A 19,626-nucleotide genomic window follows, 5' to 3' on the forward strand; every position below is an offset into this window, starting at 1 on the left:
TGTAAACATTTTATATGTTGGTCCTTTTTCAAGATGGTTGTATGACCTCCTTGATGAAGGCTTAAAATTATCTGTAGTTTTTCCAGACATTACGTTATTCATGCTTCATAATTTTGTATAATGTGGTGTCAGTGTAACGCGGTGGGTATGGTGACGTAACCACCGTGTGAATAAACTGAGAAACGGACCCAAGTGCCGGCTCAAACTAGCACAATAAGCCGTGATGTAAGAAGTGAGTGTGAGAGTGAAGCACACACACGCACAGTGGCAAAAACCCCAACACAAAATGACACGGAAAACTCAACACGCAAAATGAAACTCAAGCGTGAACACTCGGGAGAAAATAGAAACAAAAACAACGCGGAAAACTCAATGCGTAAACTGAAACTCAACCGTGAACACTCAGGAGAAAATAGAACACAAAACGATGCGGAAAACGTATACAAAGCAAAACTCACCCGTAGAGAGAGGGGAGAAAAATAACAAAGGCAACTCAAAAGACGCGGAAAAAACTTGTCGCGTAAAAACGAAAGCAAGAACGCCAGGTGAAGTAACTGGCTGCAGGCAAAACACTGCAACAAACAAAACCTTCCCAAAATAAATGTATAACAGATAGCAAGGGAAACTTGAGATAGGCCAGGTAGCGGTGCAGGAGATAGAATAAGTGACAAGATTTACAAGAGAAACATAAAGAGAGAGGAAGGTGGCGAGACACCTTACAATACAGCGCAATGGCAGAGAAAGCAGAGAAGGGCTGAAAACATACAGGCATGACCAAAACGAATCAGCAATGATCTGTCTCCACAAGCTTCCTCAAAAGGTGAAATGGATAATTGCTGATTGCGCCGATTCAGTCTAGGACTGACTCGGGTGCCTCTTGTGGAGGTAGAAGGCGTGGCATCCAAGCCAGCCCTGACAGAGTGAGCTAGTTCTAGTAAGTCAGATGCTGGTAAGTAAAGGCTTGTTAAATTAAGGTTTTAGGGACCTGATGTACCAGGAAATGAGTGTGAGGCTAAACTTGCTGACCTGAGGGATATCTGCTAGATGACCTTATATCCTTGACCAATGACCAATGCTCAGGAGTTAGGATTGCCTCCAGGCTCCAAACAGTGCCTTCTAGTGAGGAGTAGAGAAACAGAACAACGTTTCATCTCCTAAGCCTTAGAATACTTATACAGGTGAGAACACTTAGGAAGCAAGGAGAAAAAGATGAAAGGTCCAATCCAGGAATGGGGGAGAGATTTTAATGTAGAGCTGTTACATAGGGAGGAGTAGGAGATTTCTTAATACTAAACCTTGAAGCAAGGTGGTGTGGTTTCATACCTATTTGTAAATGCTTAAAGAATCAATTCTAATAAGGTACAGATTTGAAATGGCAAACCCATCCTACTAAGTCAGTAGTTGTAACATTTGAATGAGGCACTTACCATTTGGTTGCATTAACGAGTAATGGATGTTTTATACACATGCTAACTGTCAGATATTTCCATTATCTGTTCACAACAACATGTTGTATGGTTCTGTCTTAAAGCTATGTCTGAAATTACATTTGTTATGCATGTGAGGTACAAATGAATATTGAACAAGTAAAAATGTTTACAATAATTTTTTTATTCAATGTGATTCCATAATCGCTGGCTAATGTTTGCTCTGTCCATTACCCAAGATGGTAAACCACAAAACTAAAGTAATCCAAAATATGCCTGCTGGTTGTTCTAGTTTGGTCAGGGATTATGCTATTGTTCCAGAGAAACCAGTACGGGTAGGCCTACCAGATTTCAATTTATATCTCTATCCACAATGTTTCATTGCAATAATTCATACTGCAGAGTGTTTCAGCAGTACGAAGAACAAAGGTCCTTACAGACTCCATTAGACACGTGAAAGTCAACACGCGCGCCTGACGAGTACTGTACTTAAAAATGCATTCGCCTTACTAAAAACATTTACTGCTGAAGGATGACCCATAGTGGCAAAACTCTGAATTACAAACTGCATGGCTCCAAATCATATATCTACAGAATATGCAGTACAAGTAGAAAAAATGGGAAAAATAAACAATTGCGCTCACATATTACTGCTTTCATCAGTGCAGTTTTCCGTATATAAGATGCAATAGTACAACCATTTTCCTCTAATTCAACGTTTTCCTTTACAAAAACACTAACATAACATCAGAAAATGATCCTAAGGAAAACTAGGTAATCGAATTATATGCGAAATATCTAAATCTATTTATGTAACCACTTCATACTCTTTCTGTTCTAAATAAATGTTTCATTTCTAAGTGCCGTGTTCTGAATGTTCTGCGTTGTCCTGAAGAGGCAGGGTTTATAGACACGCCCACTCAGCGAAGTTCTCTCTCCACCACCACACCCGGATGTTAGCTACGACGCCAGTGCTCGCAGAGTGAAAGGTGAGTCGCCGAGATTCATTTGCTTCATTTAACACACAATTGTGAGTTTTTAAAGGAATTTTGCTATACATTAATCGATATTACGTAGTGTAGTGCATTATTTTATTTCATGAAATCATCTAGACGGTTTAGCTAGCTAGTTAACTCGGGGTTTCTTTCCCTTTCATACTAGCTAGCTATTGTTGAATCTGTCAACTCTCGGTGAATTAGTTTTGGTGTCACAACTTGCTAGCTGGGTGGCTAACTTAGCCAGCTAGCTAATTTCTCTGAAAGATCAAAGTTGCTCAAAGTAGTTAATAAGAAATATCATCATTGACTCTGGTGGTTAAATACGTGTCCCTGCTGATTGGGAAATATATATGTATAAAGTTTCTAGCTATCTAGCAGCTTGTTAACCCTAGCAAGCTAGGACTTTAATCCTAATGTTATCAGTTGTGTCCTGCTCTCTAGCTAACTATGCTAGCTAGCTAGCATGGCTAACTAGCTGTCACACTCGAGTAATGAGATCCATCAGAATCGTCATCTTTTGTTTGTCTGTATTATTTTATAGTAAATACAAAAACGGGTTTCAACATTAGCTTGCTAGATCGTATGCCAGAAAAGAGAAAACGACAACTGTTTGGATTAATCCTTTGCTTGAGATGCCACTCGGAATATTCAGCGTTGGAAAGTCGAGTTGGTTAATTATTTCGCTAACTATAAGTTAGCCGGCTAGCCAGCTAACTGAATGCATGAATGATAAAATAGAAAGCTTGTCTTAGCTAAATGCCTGCTTAGTTCGGATCCCGATACTCTGATAACTAGCAAATCTTCTAGTTTAACATCTAGACGACTACAGCTAGCAATGCGGAAGTGCAGAACAGGTTTGTATGATTGGTTATCGAGGACCAAGTTCTATAGCTCGGTACATTCCTGAAAGTGTCCTTGTGTCGTGGACCTGTCGGCCTTTCATACTGGATATTTCTGCCAATGTCGTTTCTTACTGTGTCGCCGAGACAGTAACAGAGGGGGAAGTATATAGTGACAACAGGCTGTGCATGCTGAGACGAGGCCAATATAGAAGTGAAACTGTTTTAAACCGTTTATACAATTGTATAGCTATATACAGTACAGTACAAATGAAAGAAGAAATGTGGCTTAATCACCTAGGTAGCACTGGCATTTAAGAATGCAATTATTGCTGCTCAATTTCTCCTGTAAACAACTTTCTAAGCATCAGCAGTTTGGTTAACTTTAGGCTCTATTGTATGGTTGATTTCTTAGGCATGTGTTGTTCAAATGGCCTTACTGGTCATAGGGCTTGTGAGCACTACGTGACAGCATGACATCTGTTTAGACCATCTAACTGCCCATTGTACAGGCTGAAACTATTAACATGCAGAACATTATAGGCCCTTGCTTTTCTGCACCAAAGTTTAGTTAGGATAAGAGTGTAAAGGTCATTTGGTAATCTTGTTCACTCACAAACAGCCATTGTTTTTAAACAATATATTTTCTGCTTTCCCCAGATGCAGACCATAAAGTGTGTGGTGGTAGGTGATGGTGCAGTGGGGAAGACCTGCTTATTGATCTCCTATACAACGAACAAATTCCCTTCGGAGTATGTGCCTACGGTGAGTGTGTGAAATACAGGGACAATAACAGGAATGGATGGAGGGAAGAGAAAGAGAGGAAGTGGCCTGACAAGGGAATATAACCGATTATGACCGTCAGTCACAAGCTGGGCTTTAAGATTAGGCCTAGTTTAGTGCTGCAGCAATGCCTTAGGTGATGTTGTCATCTACCACCTAGAGCTATAATGACAAGGCAATAAGTCTCCACATGTAGCACGTACTTGGTCTAAGTAAGCCTGCCTTTCATCATGTCACAACACATCATTCTGTTCATTTATACTAGTGAACACCTTCCTTGCAGTTCCCTTGCACACAGTTCAGAATGTGATTCCCACCGTGCTGTTATTCCTGTCTTCATGTGTGATGGGGTGTCGAAACATTTGTACATTGTGAAATGTCAAGATTTAGGAATAGAATGAGCTGTAATAAGTTAATATGACAGTATTTCAAAACCAAAAGTGAAAACGAAAGAAACACTTTGCATAATGCTCTAGACAGTTTGAATAATGTAAGATATTTTCAGCACTGTAAAATCTGTAGTCTATTGATGTTTAACCATGTTTATACAGGTTTTGTCATAATACAATCTGAAAAGTTAATTGCTAAATTTTTTGTTGTTGTGTGTGTCTATATTTTGGTAAAGTGATGAGATTGTTATAGTTGGTTAAGACAAGGGGGATTACATCCTCTGTATAAAACAAAGGGAACCTTCATACTGTTGATTTTGGGTGGACAATGTTTAAGTGGAAGATTTAAACTGGTGTAACGATTTTAACTAACACTGCTATAGTTAATCCTGATATTTTAATAACTGTGGAATATAACTGCTGTGCCAGATTTGAAGTCTTGGTAGACATATTGTAAGGACATTTTCTTTCATTAGAACACAGAATAAAGTTTTCATAAAGCCATATTCTGTAACATGTATGATATTAGAATGGCCATTTCACTGTAAACTGCAGTCCACTGAGCAGAGCTAAACTGACACATCTGATTAGTTCACTTGTTCTGTTCACTCTGTGTTCATCCAAAACACAGTCTGTGATAAGATTATATCTGCCTTAAAATCAGGTCTCTGCCTCATCACTGTTAGACCTCGTACGGTCAGTTTGCATACCGTTTGCTTCCAGATATCACAAAAGGCAACTGTCGCTAATGACGTTCTGCACCTGCTCTCCGAAGATGAGGGAAAGAGTCCTGCAGAGAGCAGGAGAACTGGCTGTGCTGATACAAATCACAGTTGTGCTCAAATGGGGAAGCATGATTGACAATGTGCATTGTGAGTTCAGGGACAGTAGACAGACAGGGTCAGAGCTGTCAGTACCTCCCTCGCACTGACCAGAGATCAGCTCAGCAGGGCGTTTCTCAAATAAGGCAGTAACAGAGCAGTAAGGCATTAGGATGGGAATCTGAGTGGTAAAATGTTTTAGTAAACTCATGTGTTTCACTCATATGTAGCACTTCCCTGAGAATGTTGCTTTCGAAGAGACTGATGAGTTTTGACACTGGAAAATCTTGCAAAGTAAAGAGCTAATAGGCATTCAGAGAGATGATTACAGGTGAATGATGAATAGTAAGACATGCCACTACAGTGCAAATGATTAGTTGCTTCAAAGAAGTGGAAAATCCTTTGTCTTGAAGTGAAAAACCAAAATGCAGCAAAAATAGAGTGCGAAATTGAGCCATATATCCAGAAGGGTTTCCAGTCATTGTTTTAAAGAGTGAATGTCTCAGATTGGTAGAGCCTCTTCCTTGGTGCATTAATGCATTAAAATCTAAATCGTCCAAAAGGTCCAACTGCAAAACGATCCATTTTCTGCCATTTCACTGTGCTGTGTCGGTCACTTTTATCTAGTAATTTTGGAAGGGTTGCATTTACAGGGAGAGCAAAATTTACATGCTTTTCAGATTATATTTTAATTAAAATGGTATTTTATGGTGCTGGAATTTTATGGTGCTCTAATAAAGACTTCTTAGAGATGTCTACTTTCTCTAAGAAGACCTGTACTGTATAATTAACAGTGTCCATGTAAGACATGTACATTGTGTGCATATGGTGAATACACAGTCATTGTCTACATGGCCTGGATATAATAATTGACATGACCAGTTTACTCTAAAGCAGAGTTGTTCATTATTCACACATTGTACAAGTCCGAGTCAAGTCTCAAGTCCCTCTTACAATATATTTTAATCTCATTACTTCTTTATAGTCTCATTTATTTGTGAGCTTGCTAATGTGCAATCTCAATCCCAAAGACATGAAACAGTGCCTGAAAACTTTACATTTAAATTACTCTGGTCACTAGCTACCAAGAAACTGGCAATAATAATAATCATTATTTGTATAGCACCTTTCATACATACATGCAACTCAAAGTGCTTAACAGAATAAATAAAAAAGAAACATTAAAAGGAAGCAAAGATAAGAAGACAAAAATAAAATATTAAAAGAAATTAAAGATAAAAAGGAAACAAACACAAAACAGTAATGAAATAAAGTGACAAATTATAAAATAATAGACAACATAATGTAATAAAGTAAATAAGATAGAGTTTCTTAACTAAAAGCAGATCTAAACAGGAATGTTTTGAGAGTCTTCTTGAAACTATGTAGGGATGAAATGTCTGTTTCTGGATGAAATGAAGTGTTCCAGAGCTTTGGGCCATATTGGCTAAAAGCATAGGAAAATAAAAGACAATAAAGAATATAGCTACAAAAGCTAGAAATTGCTTAGAATTATATGGAGCTTACTAGAGAAAGTATTTGTTAGCTAATGAATTAGTCAGCCAGCTGACTAGCATATATTTTTCTACAGGCTAAATGTAGTGTACATTCAGTTGTCACATTTGGATATGAAATGTAACAGAAAGCACTAATTAATACATGTGTGCATAACATGCATGTTAATGTTAATATGAGATATGAAATGGCATGATAAGTGGAACTAGTGATGAACGGCAAGAAGTGGGGGGATGCAGTCAAGAACAGAGAAATCGTATAAGCTGATGTCCTCATATATCTGCTTGTGCATCGATCAATCTATTGATCAGTGTCTTTGTCGTCCCCATCTCTGTTTCTCTTAGGTATTTGATAATTATGCCGTCACTGTCATGATTGGAGGAGAGCCGTACACACTTGGACTTTTTGATACAGCAGGTATGATTTAATAAATTTTTTTAAAGTATTTCTCATCTGAAGTATTTCTAAAACATTTTGTAATTTTTGTATAATTTATTGTTATTTTCTTGTACATTTCTTACAGTAAACAGTATAAAGTATATATTTAAAAATGTTTTTTAATATTGGAAGGTGAACTAGGCTTGTCTCTTCTGATTAATAAAATGGTATTAATATATTTATATATATACTTGTTTTAGATTATTTAATAAGTAGTAATTTCTGCAAATCAAAGTTTGGGCCTTAAGTTTATATGTTATCAGGTGAAACATGGAATTACGTCATGCAATAACTTTTTTATGCATTGACCCCTTTTTCTAAATGTAGCATATTATATTTGTTCTTTAATTATAATTACATTTTGTATGGGTGAGTTTTTTTTTGTCATTGGAAAAAATATCCATTTTTATTTTGAGTTTGTATTTTAAAAGTTAACGATGGGCTCCCACTCCCATGGACGTCTCTGATCTATTATGATTATTATGGCATATTATTATTGTATATTATGATAGTTATCGGCACCAATTTTTTCCTTTTCGTAGCTACTGGCTCCTTGAGTATTTTTTTTTTGTCTGGAGTGCTAATGTAACAATCATAGGCTGACATAAAGTAACTGAGGTCTGTGTGCTTTGGATTGTGATATTTTATTTATTTTTTATTTAAAATAAAAAAAAATCATTTCTGTTAGATGCTTAAAATATGGAAGAATAATTATTTTGATAGCTTTATTAAAAACAGAAGAACAGTTTCTGGTGGGGATATATTTTTTTAAGAAGACAAACAACAGTGTTTGTTATTTGTTCTTCTGTGCATTGTGCATTAGAAGCCTTGCTTTTACAGCACTGCAATGCATTCATAGAGTGCAGGCTATAGCACTGACTCAGCAAGACTAAAAGATGGGCTTCACAACTATTTAGAAGGATGGTTTCTCTCTTAATACAGGTCTAGATTTATCACACTCTCCAGTGTAGGACTGACTGGAACTGAAAGGTGTGTCTAGGAATATGTGGAGTAAACTTCCTAGTTTTATGTGTGTAGCAAAATGTGCGACTGACTGTTTACTGAGAAATTAAAATTTTCCAAGAATTCTTGGTTTACAGGTTTACAGGTCTGGCTCTCTGGTCATGTAAATTTATTTACTGTAATTTTGTTCAATTTAAGACAAGGATAACGGCGTACCATAAACATACAGTCTTCAAAATTCAAAATATGAGCTAGTACCATTTTAACAGTAGTATTGAACATGTTTGATGGTGTCAGTGGGAAAACATTACAAAATGTAAACACAACAAAAACTTTCTTGTGTTTGTCTAATGGACATTACATACTTTTTAAACTTATGTGACCTATAATGAAGAAACATTTTCCGTAAAGAGACTTGGCTGGAGAGAATACACAGTCAGAACCACTTTTTTCAAAAGTCAGAATGCAGTGGTGTGTTAATCCTGATAATATAATCTCATGGGCATCCACTCCAACCTCTTCAGTTTCATTATTTGTAACTTGACTCAAGTCAGTATTTACTTCTTTAGTAACTTCCCCCTGGTGTCTAAGCTTTGGTAGGTGTCTGGTATCCTAAGACAGGCCTAAGCATATCTAGTCTGCAGGTGCAAAAAAGACACATTAGTCTTGTAGTTGCCGAAGTGACCAAGGTGTAATTGTAATTATTTAAAAAAAATAAAATGTACAAAAATCTAGCTTGGTAGCTAAGCATAGAAGTATTTCATTACTCGTCATCGGCATGTGTTTTTCATTATAAGAGACGCCATGGCTTCAACTTTGGGATGTAAATAAATATTCATAGAGAGGGTTCATCATCTTTAGAATATTTAATGTATTGCTGCCCTTCACCATTTTCCCTTCTAGGTCAGGAAGACTACGACAGGCTGCGCCCCCTTAGTTACCCCCAGACGGATGTTTTCCTTGTGTGCTTCTCTGTTGTCTCGCCTTCCTCATTTGAGAATGTCAGAGAAAAGGTCAGTGTGAATGAATGTTTGTGTGCTTTCGCTTTGTGCCTCAAAAACACACTGTTTAGTTTTTTTATTATATTATGTTGATTTCGTTAGGTACTCTTGACACAAGTTGGCTGGGTGCTGTCATTAAGAATGCACAAATGGCTAGTATGATCTCTTTTATTTTGTACAATGGTAGTGTTCCACCTAGGCTTGCCTTGCACTGGCATTTTTATGCAGTGTAGTTAAGGGAGGTGTGTGTTTTTTTTTTTTTTTTTGTTTTTTTTTTTTGTTTTTACCGTTTCTCCAGCAGCAGGATATTTTGTTCCAACTGTGTATACATGTGTATACATGCCTTTCTCTGAGAAACAGGTCTGTACTCTGTGGCTCAAGGTCAAGCCACACTAGAAGTAGTTGATAGACCTACTTTTTCTCTTCTTAAGAGCTGTTGTTGTGGATATAATGTTTCAGTTGAGAACACCCTGGGAAAGATATTGCAGGTACTGATTAGTAACATATTGGTTTATGTATACTTTTATTAAGTGTGTTTAACCTCATGTCACTCACTCTTCCCTCTTCCCTGAGGTTTTACTGTTTGGGTAAATCACTGTAACTTTAAAGTTACCATTTATCCCTACTTTTTCTTTCTACATTTTCTCGCAGTGGGTACCAGAGATCTCTCACCACTGTCCCAGGACTCCGTTCCTGCTGGTAGGCACGCAGGTTGATTTGAGAGACGACAGTAACACTGTGGAGAAGCTTGCTAAGAACAAACAGCGCCCTCTGTCACCTGAGAGTGGAGACAAATTGGCCAGAGATCTCAGAGCTGTCAAATATGTGGAGTGCTCGGCCCTCACGCAGGTACTCCTGTTCACCCATTTTAAATTCTCAAAAAATGTCAGTACTGTCCAGAATTGACACCTGGCTAGAGTATGTACAACTCTAACTCAGTAAAGTGTGTTAGTAAAGTGTGGGTAGTATGTGCCTATCTTAAGTGTCCCCTGTTAAGCCCCACCTGTAAGAACTTGTAATTGTAACAACTTGTAATATGACCAGACGCAGAATTCAGGTTTTACCAGTTTATGAAGTCTGCTTGTGGACACCGTCTTTGATAACTACAGAACAATCAAATGCTTACTCCTGTATGTAGAGTATCGATCTTGTGTATTTTCTCGTGTTCGTTCTTGTTATGGTAACGGTGTGGTGATCCATCTGTCAGTAGAATTTAACCTTCTCACTGCTTTCCCTTTCTCCCTGCAGAGAGGTTTAAAGAATGTGTTTGACGAGGCCATCTTAGCTGCCCTGGAACCTCCTGAAACCAAACCCAAGAAACGCTGCATTCTCTTATAGAGAAGAACGGTGAGAAAGAGAGAACCATGCCGTTTGGGAACAAGTGGAAAGGAAGGGGGTGGTGATGAGGCATTCAGAAAGTGCCTTTAGTTTTACAGAATTAACAGAGTGGTTTGTGTGGTAACATGCTAGGTATCTGTTCCCAACTAATGACCAATCCCTCTTGATAAGACCTGTATACAAGAAAAAATAAATGCCTTAAAAGATATAAAAATGAGAAATGGCTGGCAGGGGTTTCCCCCTAATTTGTTCTTCCATCCATTTGCAATAACTAACAAAAAGCCACAGCTCCCAGAAAGGGTTGACTGTCTCTTATTTGAATGCACAGCTGCGACTTTAACTCTGTCAAGCCTCTGCCGAAACCGATCGGAGGATCAGTTCTTGTATTCCACTTTTCGTCTGCTCTGTCGCAACTGGAACTCCAAGTGTTTCTTACCTCCTTCCTGCTCTCTGCAGGCCATTAGAATGAACTGAATGGTGTTTGTTTTTTTTGGTTTTTTTTTGTTTTTGTTATTGTTGTTGTTTTTGCAGTCTGTTTAATAATGACAACACTGTAACAATGAGTATTGTATGATTTTTGGATTTCTTTCTGGGGAATGGGTGTAGCAGCTAGGACATTTTTCTATTTCCTATTTTTAATATTGTTTGATCTCTTTTGTTGTTTCTTGAGTGTAACTTCATATTTTTGGTTGGTATTTTTGATTTAGCAAATCTATTAAATTTAGTTGATCTCTGTGTCAGTAGTAATGATAATAAAAGCAATAATAATTCCCAGTGATAACATTGTAGGATGTGAAATTGATGCCTGAGTGGAATTATAAAACTGACAAATAAATAGTTTTGTTTTTAACACAGACTTTATAGGTCATACTGTCTTTCCATACTTAATCGATTGTTAAAGTATCCCAAATTCCCCTCCCATCCTTTCTCTGATTATGAATTTGAAATACAACAGGATTTATTTCACTGCACTATGAAGCTTCTAGAGTTACATTTTAGTTTTTGTTTGTTTGTTTTTTTCACTAATCCCCTTTGAAGTGTACATTTGTAAGATGCCATGGAATTTGTTGAAAAAGGAAGCCATGTTTGAAAAAGGAAGCCATGGGAAACAAGCCAAATGTAGTGTCTTCAGATCCCAGACTGTGAAGCTGACATGTGAAAATGGGGGAACACCTTTTCTATTAATACTAATATTTAAATATGAGAAATTGCATCTTTTTTCGTGCAACACCCAAAATACATTTCAAGTACATTAATTTACCCTTTATTTATCCAGATTGCAAGTCATATACTCATTGTAATTGACTGCATATAAATAAGGTTAAAACATTTTACTCCATGTTAGGATCATGCTGGATAAAGTACTGTCATTTGTTGCCATAACAGCTGTGGACCACCATAGATAGATATGAAGCAAAAAAAAAAAAAAAAAACGTGTTTGCACATTTCACAGGTATCAATATTACATGTGTGTTTCTGGTTTAAAGCTGTGTGTATATAAGCGTGCTCCCTGACCATCAGTAACGTTGCATTGACTTTCTGCTGGCCCCTTTCTATTGATATATATTTTTTCACTCATTTTAAGGGTTTCATAAATCCAAAGAGTTTTCTTTGGGTTTTGTTTGCTTATGTCTGGTTGAGTCCAATCTTTTGTGGTTTGACCAGTAGAGGGAGGTATTTGGTTAACTTTACATGTTGTCCATACTCCACTGGTCTATGTGCAGTAATTAATAAAAAAGGTATCTGTTCAGCTTTTGCCATGACGGAAAGAGTAAATAGTGAGAACATTCCAGGTATGTAATGAACAAATTTAATAATAAACAGTAACTGGGAGACTAAATGTGGTGAGCAGTTCCACCTGAAGTGATATTCACACTCCTGAACTGAAGCTTTCTGGGAGGAAAACACCTAATCGTGTGCAGATATTTTTTATTTGTGTGCTATTTAAGAGCCTTAGGCAATTGTGCCAACAGATGAACAAAAGTACTAAACGAATGCCTAACTACTGTGTAAATGATTTAAACAGTTTCAGCCTCTTGAAACATTCATAGCAAGAACAGTCCAAATTGATCCATTGGATTCATTCCATCCCAGCTTCAGAAACTTTATCTTAAACTTTTTGACAAATCTCATTATGCTTTCTTATAGCTAACTCATCACAAACTACATTTTGATACCAGAGTCTAAGTTTAAAAGTTTGACTGGGCCATAGCCATCAAAGGCCAGGAGAGCAACTTTTTTTTCTGTAAATGATGACTTTGCTCCTAATTCTGGGCATCTGTCAACTCACAGAGACAACAGTGGAGAGGGTCAACACTCTCCTCCAAGTGTTCAACTGCTCCACAATGTTAATGAATGAAGTTCAGAAAGACATGGTGGCTGACTCCTCCTTTCTGGGAGGAAACACTTTATTGTTTTCTCCAGGACCAGTCTCAGGCTGTGCAACTTTTTAGCATTTTTGTTGTTAGATTTTGTTTTTGTTTTTCCATATTTTCTTTCAGTTCAGAACAGCTAGCCAGGTGTAGCCAGGGTCTAATGTACAAGAGTAGTCATCTGTTGGTGCATCTGCACAATGAGTCTTGAAGTGTGTGAGGGTCGTTGAATCTTTTAGAAATGCTTCCCTGCATTTGGGCTGTTACCCCTTTGACACTAACGTACAGGCAGGCACCCGCATGGTTAATGAATTGCATAGGAAGAGACACAGCACTGCAAAGAGCACACGGCACGGGTGAACCTGAACCTGAAACCTAGATGAGCTGTTAACATATTCACCTTCTGATGTAATATAGCCAGTGTTCATTGTTATTTAAATGTGTGCTCACGGAACCAGTAAACATTTAGCAGGTCAGTCATATAGTATTGCAAAAAATTTGGAGTACTCCTCTGGACCTCTCTGTGAATCTGCATCTACGTAGTGATAACACTCATTTAATGCACTAAACACAAATGTTTTGTTTAAAGACCTCAAGGTGATGGAAAGAGCATGTGCACTGTTATGTTTAGTGACTGATGAAGCAACTGCTTTTAGCCAATAACCTTAAGCAAATTATTGCAACAGTAGCTGATCAGGCTTGAGCCGCTGCTATTTTCTCCCATTTCTCTGGACAAAAATGTCATGAATATTTTGGGATGTCTTGCTTAAAGCATTGCAAGAGCAATGCGGTCATTACTCTTAGCTATTGTAATATACAGAATATCCTCTCTTTGAGGATATCCTGCGGTATAATTTCCTGGTACAACAATAATCCATTCCTCAATTATTAAAATCCCACAACCTGAGGTAGTAAAAGGCCCACGTCATTATTTTCCCTCCATCATGCTTCACAGGTATGAGCAAGGTTTGGTGTCTGTATGAATTCCTTCATTTTCTCACAGACTGCTGTGTAAATGTATTGGAAAGATCAACGTTTTCCTCTCTGTCCACAGAAAATTGTTGCTGTAGTTAAAAAATTTTACCAAATGGTCTCTATCAAACTTGAGAAAGGTATAAACTTTTCAGATCTGCTTAAATCTCTTTTATGTGGAGCCTATTACACTTGAGCCAAACTGAATTGTGAAAAGCACAAACAGCACTGTGTTTTACAAGCAGGATGAATAATACTCATACTAGAATTGTTCTGAAAACATGCCTTTACTTATACTGTTTTCAAGAAAAGGTTTTTCTAGGGATTCATATACTTTTTCTGACTAATGACTTCAATTGTTTACCATTTATTTAACCCTTCGGTTTTGTTGACCTCACGTTTTTTACTTTAGTGTTCCCGGTCTTTAGAGACCGGTCTGTTTTAACACACAAAAATTTTTTTCACCACCTTGCAAACATAGGCATAACGTGTGTGTGTCTGTAGGTGTGTGTGTAGGTGTGTCTGTGTGTGTGTGTGTGTCTGTGTGTGTAGGTGTGTGTGTAGATGTGTGTGTAGGTGTGTGTGTGTGAGTGAGTGTGTGTGTGTGTGTGTGTGCGTGTCTGTGTGTGTTTAGGTGTGTGTGTGTGTGTGTTTAGGTGTGTGTGTAGGTGTGTGAGTGAGTGAGAGTGTGTGTGTGTGTGTGTGTGTGTCTGTGTGTGTAGGTGTGTGTGTAGATGTGTGTGTAGGTGTGTGTGTGTGAGTGAGTGTGTGTGTGTGTGTGTGTGCGTGTCTGTGTGTGTTTAGGTGTGTGTGTGTGTGTGTGTAGGTGTGTGTGTAGATGTGTGTGTAGGTGTGTGTGTGTGAGTGAGTGTGTGTGTGTGTGTGTGTGCGTGTCTGTGTGTGTTTAGGTGTGTGTGTGTGTGTGTTTAGGTGTGTGTGTAGGTGTGTGAGTGAGTGAGAGTGTGTGTGTGTGTGTGTGTGTGTGCACGCGCGCATGTGAATTCATGCACATGAGTGGCATGTCACACTCAGATCAGAGTGTGCCTTGCAAACATAGGCATAACGTGTGTGTGTCTGTGTCTGTAGGTGTGTGTGTAGGTGTGTCTGTGTGTCTGTGTGTGTAGGTGTGTGTGTGTGTGAGTGAGTGAGTGTGTGTGTGTCTGTGTGTGTTTAGGTGTGTGTGTAGGTGTGTGAGTGAGTGAGTGAGTGTGTGTGTGTGCGCGTGTGTGTGTGTGTGTGTGTGTGAATTCATCACACTCAGATCAGAGTGTGCCTTGCAAACATAGGCATAACATGTGTGTGTGTGTCTGTGTCTGTAGGTGTGTGTGTGTATGTGTGTCTGTGTGTGTGTCTGTGTGTGTGTGTGTGTGTGAATTCATGCACATGAGTGGCATGTCACACTCAGATCAGAGGGGCCTTGCAAACATAGGCATAACATGTGTGTGTGTGTCTGTGTCTGTGTGTGTAGGTGTGTGTGTAGGTGTGTGTGTATATGTGTGTGTCTGTATGTGTGTAGGTGTGTGTGTGAGTGAGCGAGTGAGTGAGCGAGCGAGTGAGTGTCTGTGTGTGTATAGGTGTGTGTGTGTGTGTGTCTGTGTGTGTTTAGGTGTGTCTGTGTGTGTTTAGGTGTGTCTGTGTGTGTTTAGGTGTGTCTGTGTGTAGGTGTGTGTGTGTGTGTGTGTGTGTGTGTGTGTTTAGGTGTGTGTATAGGTGTGCATGTGTGTGTGTGTGAGAGAGCGAGTGTGTGTGTGTGTGTGTGTGTGTGTGTGTAGGTGTGTGTCTGTGTGTGTAGGTGTGTGTCTGTGTGTGTGTGTGTGAGTGTGTGTGTGTCTGTGTGTGTAGGTGTGTGTGTAGGTGTGTGTAGGTGTGTGTGTGTGAGTGTGTATGGGGATGTTTTCTGTCTGATAGATGAATATATTCTGAATACCCATTCATTTCCTGTGACGGTCACGTTTGACCGGCAACAACACAGATGTAAAACATTGGTTTAAAACACTCAAAATTCAATGAAAAAGATGATCAACACTTTTATATGTTCCAGTGCATAGTGTGGAGGATGGCATAAGGCCTTGCAGCAATCAGATGTAAAACACAATATTTATGAGTGGTTTAAGTTGTAAATCGGTCAGATTTGACCCGAACACGACAGGAGGGTTAATAGTAATCAAGTAATGTTAAATGTGTGTTATGAAAGATTATGTAAGTTATGATAATAAAGGTAAAGATTAGATCACATTCATAAATGCAGATCATTTAGTGGTTCTAAATTCTTTATTCTTCTCACAACTGTATAGGTTGATGTCTTTATAAGAGCCAATAATTCTTATGTGAATGAATGTGAGTCATATAAGACTACTCTGTGCTATTGTAAAAAGTGCAATATAAACGTAATTGAACTGAATCACATATTCCAGTCTTATTCGTATACCATGTAGCCCTGGTTAACATCCCAGTCCTGCTGCCTCAGGCAATGTTCAAGAGAGTAAAGTTTGCTACATATCAGTTTTTGAGTAGAATATAATGTGGTCACATTCACATTCAAGGCATTTGCTATCTCTGTATGCATTGAACTAGTTGCTGTACATATTAAATAGAGTCCAATGCAATTGTGATTTGATTTTTAGTGTACCGTAGAACACTATGGTCCGGTTTCTTAGGCCCAGATAATGCCAGAACCTATATTAACAAGAATGGTGACTGCACTTCATTGTAGTCCAGTACTATTACCATTTTAATTCCAAGTCCAAGAAACTGGGCCCATTTGCACCTAAGCTTCAATGTGTTATGTATAGTATGCTGTGTTGCAGTGAACAACAGACTGTAAGGTTGCTAAATAAGATGTCTCAAGACAAGATGTTTGGAATGACAAAATAACACAGAACAGACCCAATGTAGCAGAGTAATTCAGCGTAGTGATTTTTACTGAAAGGCCATTTGACCCCATTATGAAAATGTTGCCATTGGCAACGGGTGGAGGGGTGCTGGTTTGAATTGCAGTTTTTTATTAACCACTGACTCTGCGTGATGATAGATCAAAATAGCCGTTAAAAAATAAGTACCCACATTTTATTATTATATTTGAGGGATACCAAAGATTCTTATCTAGTGTGACATCAGTTCCCAAAATATGTATGTTTCCTTTTTGATGAGCAAAAATATGCATACACGTTCATATTTACACGACAAGTCAGTGGCCTTACACTTTAGTTGGTTGCCATGCTTACTGCAGCAGCAGGGCTGATTTTGATATTATGGGATGTTCTTTGTTTTGTCACACAACGTGCCCTGGTATGTGGGGGGGCGGGGGGGGGGGTTGTGTGTGAGAGGGGGTGGAGTGTCGAGATATATGTTAAACTGTTGGTGCCTCATATATACTGAAGACATGGAGGAAAGAGAATTTAATGTTAAATTAATATAATAAATATTTTCTAGACTCAACATAAGATATACATTTCCTACTATCCTACTATACAGGTAGTACAAAACCTACAGAAAATCCCATCAGAAACAAATCCCAGTTCTGCTCCACTCAGGTAGACATTTTACTTCAAACTAAACCAGTGTTCTTTTCTTAACATTCAGAGTGGAGGCTGGAATTAGGTGAACATATATAGTCACAATGACTTAACAGTTTGACAGCACACTAACATTGAAGAAAGTAAAGCATTAGAACTATGCTATAGGCAGCCTTCCTTAGACACCTATATCTCAGCAGAATGAGAGAGTACAATACTGTCCAAGTGGTGTGTGAATTAGTTCTCCTGCTCTTTGATTATTATGGAGTGGCAGCAAGATGGGGGAGGGAGGGGTGGTTCTTGTCGCCCGGCATATTATGGGATGTCTGCGTTGTTAGGTGGGGGGAGGGGTGAAAGAGAGGGAGGGGTAGGAAAGGGGAGTGTAATATTATGGGCAGGCCTGTTTCTTTTTTCTTTCTTGCCTTTTATTTTGTTTAAACTCAAGCTTGTAAGAGAATGCTTCTGAGCCATGGCTGCCTGATCTAGCACAAAGATCAGGCCTTCGTATGTGTGTGCCTGTGTGTGTGCTCATATAATGGGATTTTTTTCCCAGGTGTAGCTTTTGAAAGGAGACAGAAGACATGAGCTTAGAGATATGAAGTTGAAAATCTATCATGAAACACAGAAAGAAATAATAGCCAGTGTTAGAAGTACTTTAGGAATGTTCTTCAAGCATTCATCACAGAGAACATGACCAGAACCTGTAATATTTAGCTCAGTACAATCAATACTCTTTACAAGGACATCTGACCTTTGTCAAGGGCATAGCAGTTGCAAATGGTGAGAGACAAACCAAAACATTGGACTGATACCTAGAATAAACCATAGGGTGGAGAGAGATCAAAGAGCCCTTAAACATCCGTTTAACACGGTGAAAGCTACAGTACATGCTGCCCTGTTGGGTGTTTCCTTCAACTACTTTCTCCTTCTGTCCATGAGTCAGACTGACTGTTATGTGGTCTATTGGCCCATTTATCTGTCTAATCATCTACCAATGAGTCCACATCTTCAGCTGTCTCTCTCCGGCTTCCCTTGTGGCTTTCTGTATGTCTGTCAGTAAGGCTCTATGACAAAGTCCGCATGTAGTTCTTTTGCCTAGTGACAGGGTAACATTAAGGGATGTGTGTAGATTGGTGAGGGGGATGGAGGTGTATGGGGGGGGGGGGGTGCTAGCGGAAGAAGTATTATGGTCTGCATTTTGGCATGCGTGGTAATCTGACCCCCCAACCCCCACCCCCTCTTGCCTGCTTATCTCCATGGCAACTGTCGGCACAGGAAGAATATTATGGTCTGTACTTTCTTTTGACTCAGAAATTATATTATGGGATGTTCAGCGCCACTGGAGCATGGGGGAGGGGTGCATCTGAGCAGGTTGCCACGACAACTACCTCCATATCCTTTTTTTCTATCTATAATTATGGGATGTTAGTGTACATCCAGTCTGCACTATAAAAATATGAATGTATTTGTGAGTGTATGTGTCTGAGTGTGTGCTAGAGAACTTTGAAATGTACATGTGCTTTATTTCCAGCGCTCTTTGTGTCTGTGGTTGGCCTCTTTGGGAGAATGCCAGTGAAACTCAGGAAGAAATAAGAAGGAGAAGGAGGGAATAAATACAACAAAGAGAGGGCTGGAGGGAGGAAAAATACAGATGGGTAGGGGACGAGGTAAAGTAGCATCAGAGAAGGTTGCTGAGTCAGAGGAAACAGTACATGGTGAGAGGGACACACAAAAAGAAAGAAGAAGAGACAAAGAAGAGAATGGGATGTAGACAATGAATGGGAAAATTTTTAAAAGCTGATAACCATGAAAATGCAACTTTTGCAATCATTGATTGCATTAGATTTTCCCAGGGACAAATTATCACTAGGAGCTATGACTAGTCAAAGCATTAGTACAACAATAGAGCACAGTAAGGAAGCACTGGTTAAGAAATTATAAACATGTCTACAAATGGAGATGTATATTGGATGACAACCATTACATCTTTTTGTTAGAGTAACTTCACCACAGAAGAATGCAATTGGTCTCGATTGGAGTTCCACAATAAAACTTATTGTGTGTTCTATGGAAGTGCATGAACAGATAGACATTAGCAGTTGCTACATGATATTAATATGCTAGATCCTCAAACTGCTTGTGCACTTTGCCACTGTGAGCTGTATGCGTACACAGGATGGTCGACTAGCTGACCTTCAGACTGTTTCTCATCCAGTCAGTTTCTCATCCACATAGTAGGCCTATGTGATTGTTCT

The 19,626-nt window shown here is 38.7% G+C and overlaps 1 protein-coding gene across 2 annotated transcripts; it reads left to right on the top strand.

The window, feature by feature from the left end:
• Positions 1–2,323: 2,323 nt before the first annotated feature.
• On the top strand, positions 2,324–11,368 carry LOC143517282 (cell division control protein 42 homolog). 2 transcript variants are annotated; one of them, XM_077009611.1, is made up of 6 exons: positions 2,324–2,416; positions 3,925–4,029; positions 7,117–7,189; positions 9,077–9,186; positions 9,826–10,023; positions 10,423–11,368. In XM_077009611.1, exons 2-6 carry the CDS (start codon positions 3,925–3,927, stop codon positions 10,510–10,512), a joined length of 576 nt encoding a protein of 191 aa, XP_076865726.1. In that variant the 5' UTR covers positions 2,324–2,416; the 3' UTR covers positions 10,513–11,368. The 2 variants fall into 2 exon arrangements, with proteins under 2 accessions (XP_076865726.1, XP_076865727.1); XM_077009612.1 differs by lacking the exon at positions 2,324–2,416 and adding an exon at positions 2,436–2,457.
• Positions 11,369–19,626: the final 8,258 nt, after the last annotated feature.

This window comes from Brachyhypopomus gauderio, chromosome 6, assembly GCF_052324685.1.
Source record: "Brachyhypopomus gauderio isolate BG-103 chromosome 6, BGAUD_0.2, whole genome shotgun sequence".
In the NCBI taxonomy this organism is placed as follows: Eukaryota; Metazoa; Chordata; class Actinopteri; order Gymnotiformes; family Hypopomidae; genus Brachyhypopomus; species Brachyhypopomus gauderio.

Coding starts and splice junctions, on each gene's coding strand:
- LOC143517282 (XM_077009611.1), top strand. CDS start 3,925: ATGCAGACCATAAAGTGTGTGGTGGTAGGTGATGGTGCAGTGGGGAAG. Junction 9,187..9,825: donor TTGAGAATGTCAGAGAAAAG/GTCAGTGTGAAT, acceptor ATTTTCTCGCAG/TGGGTACCAGAGATCTCTCA. Junction 10,024..10,422: donor AGTGCTCGGCCCTCACGCAG/GTACTCCTGTTC, acceptor TTCTCCCTGCAG/AGAGGTTTAAAGAATGTGTT.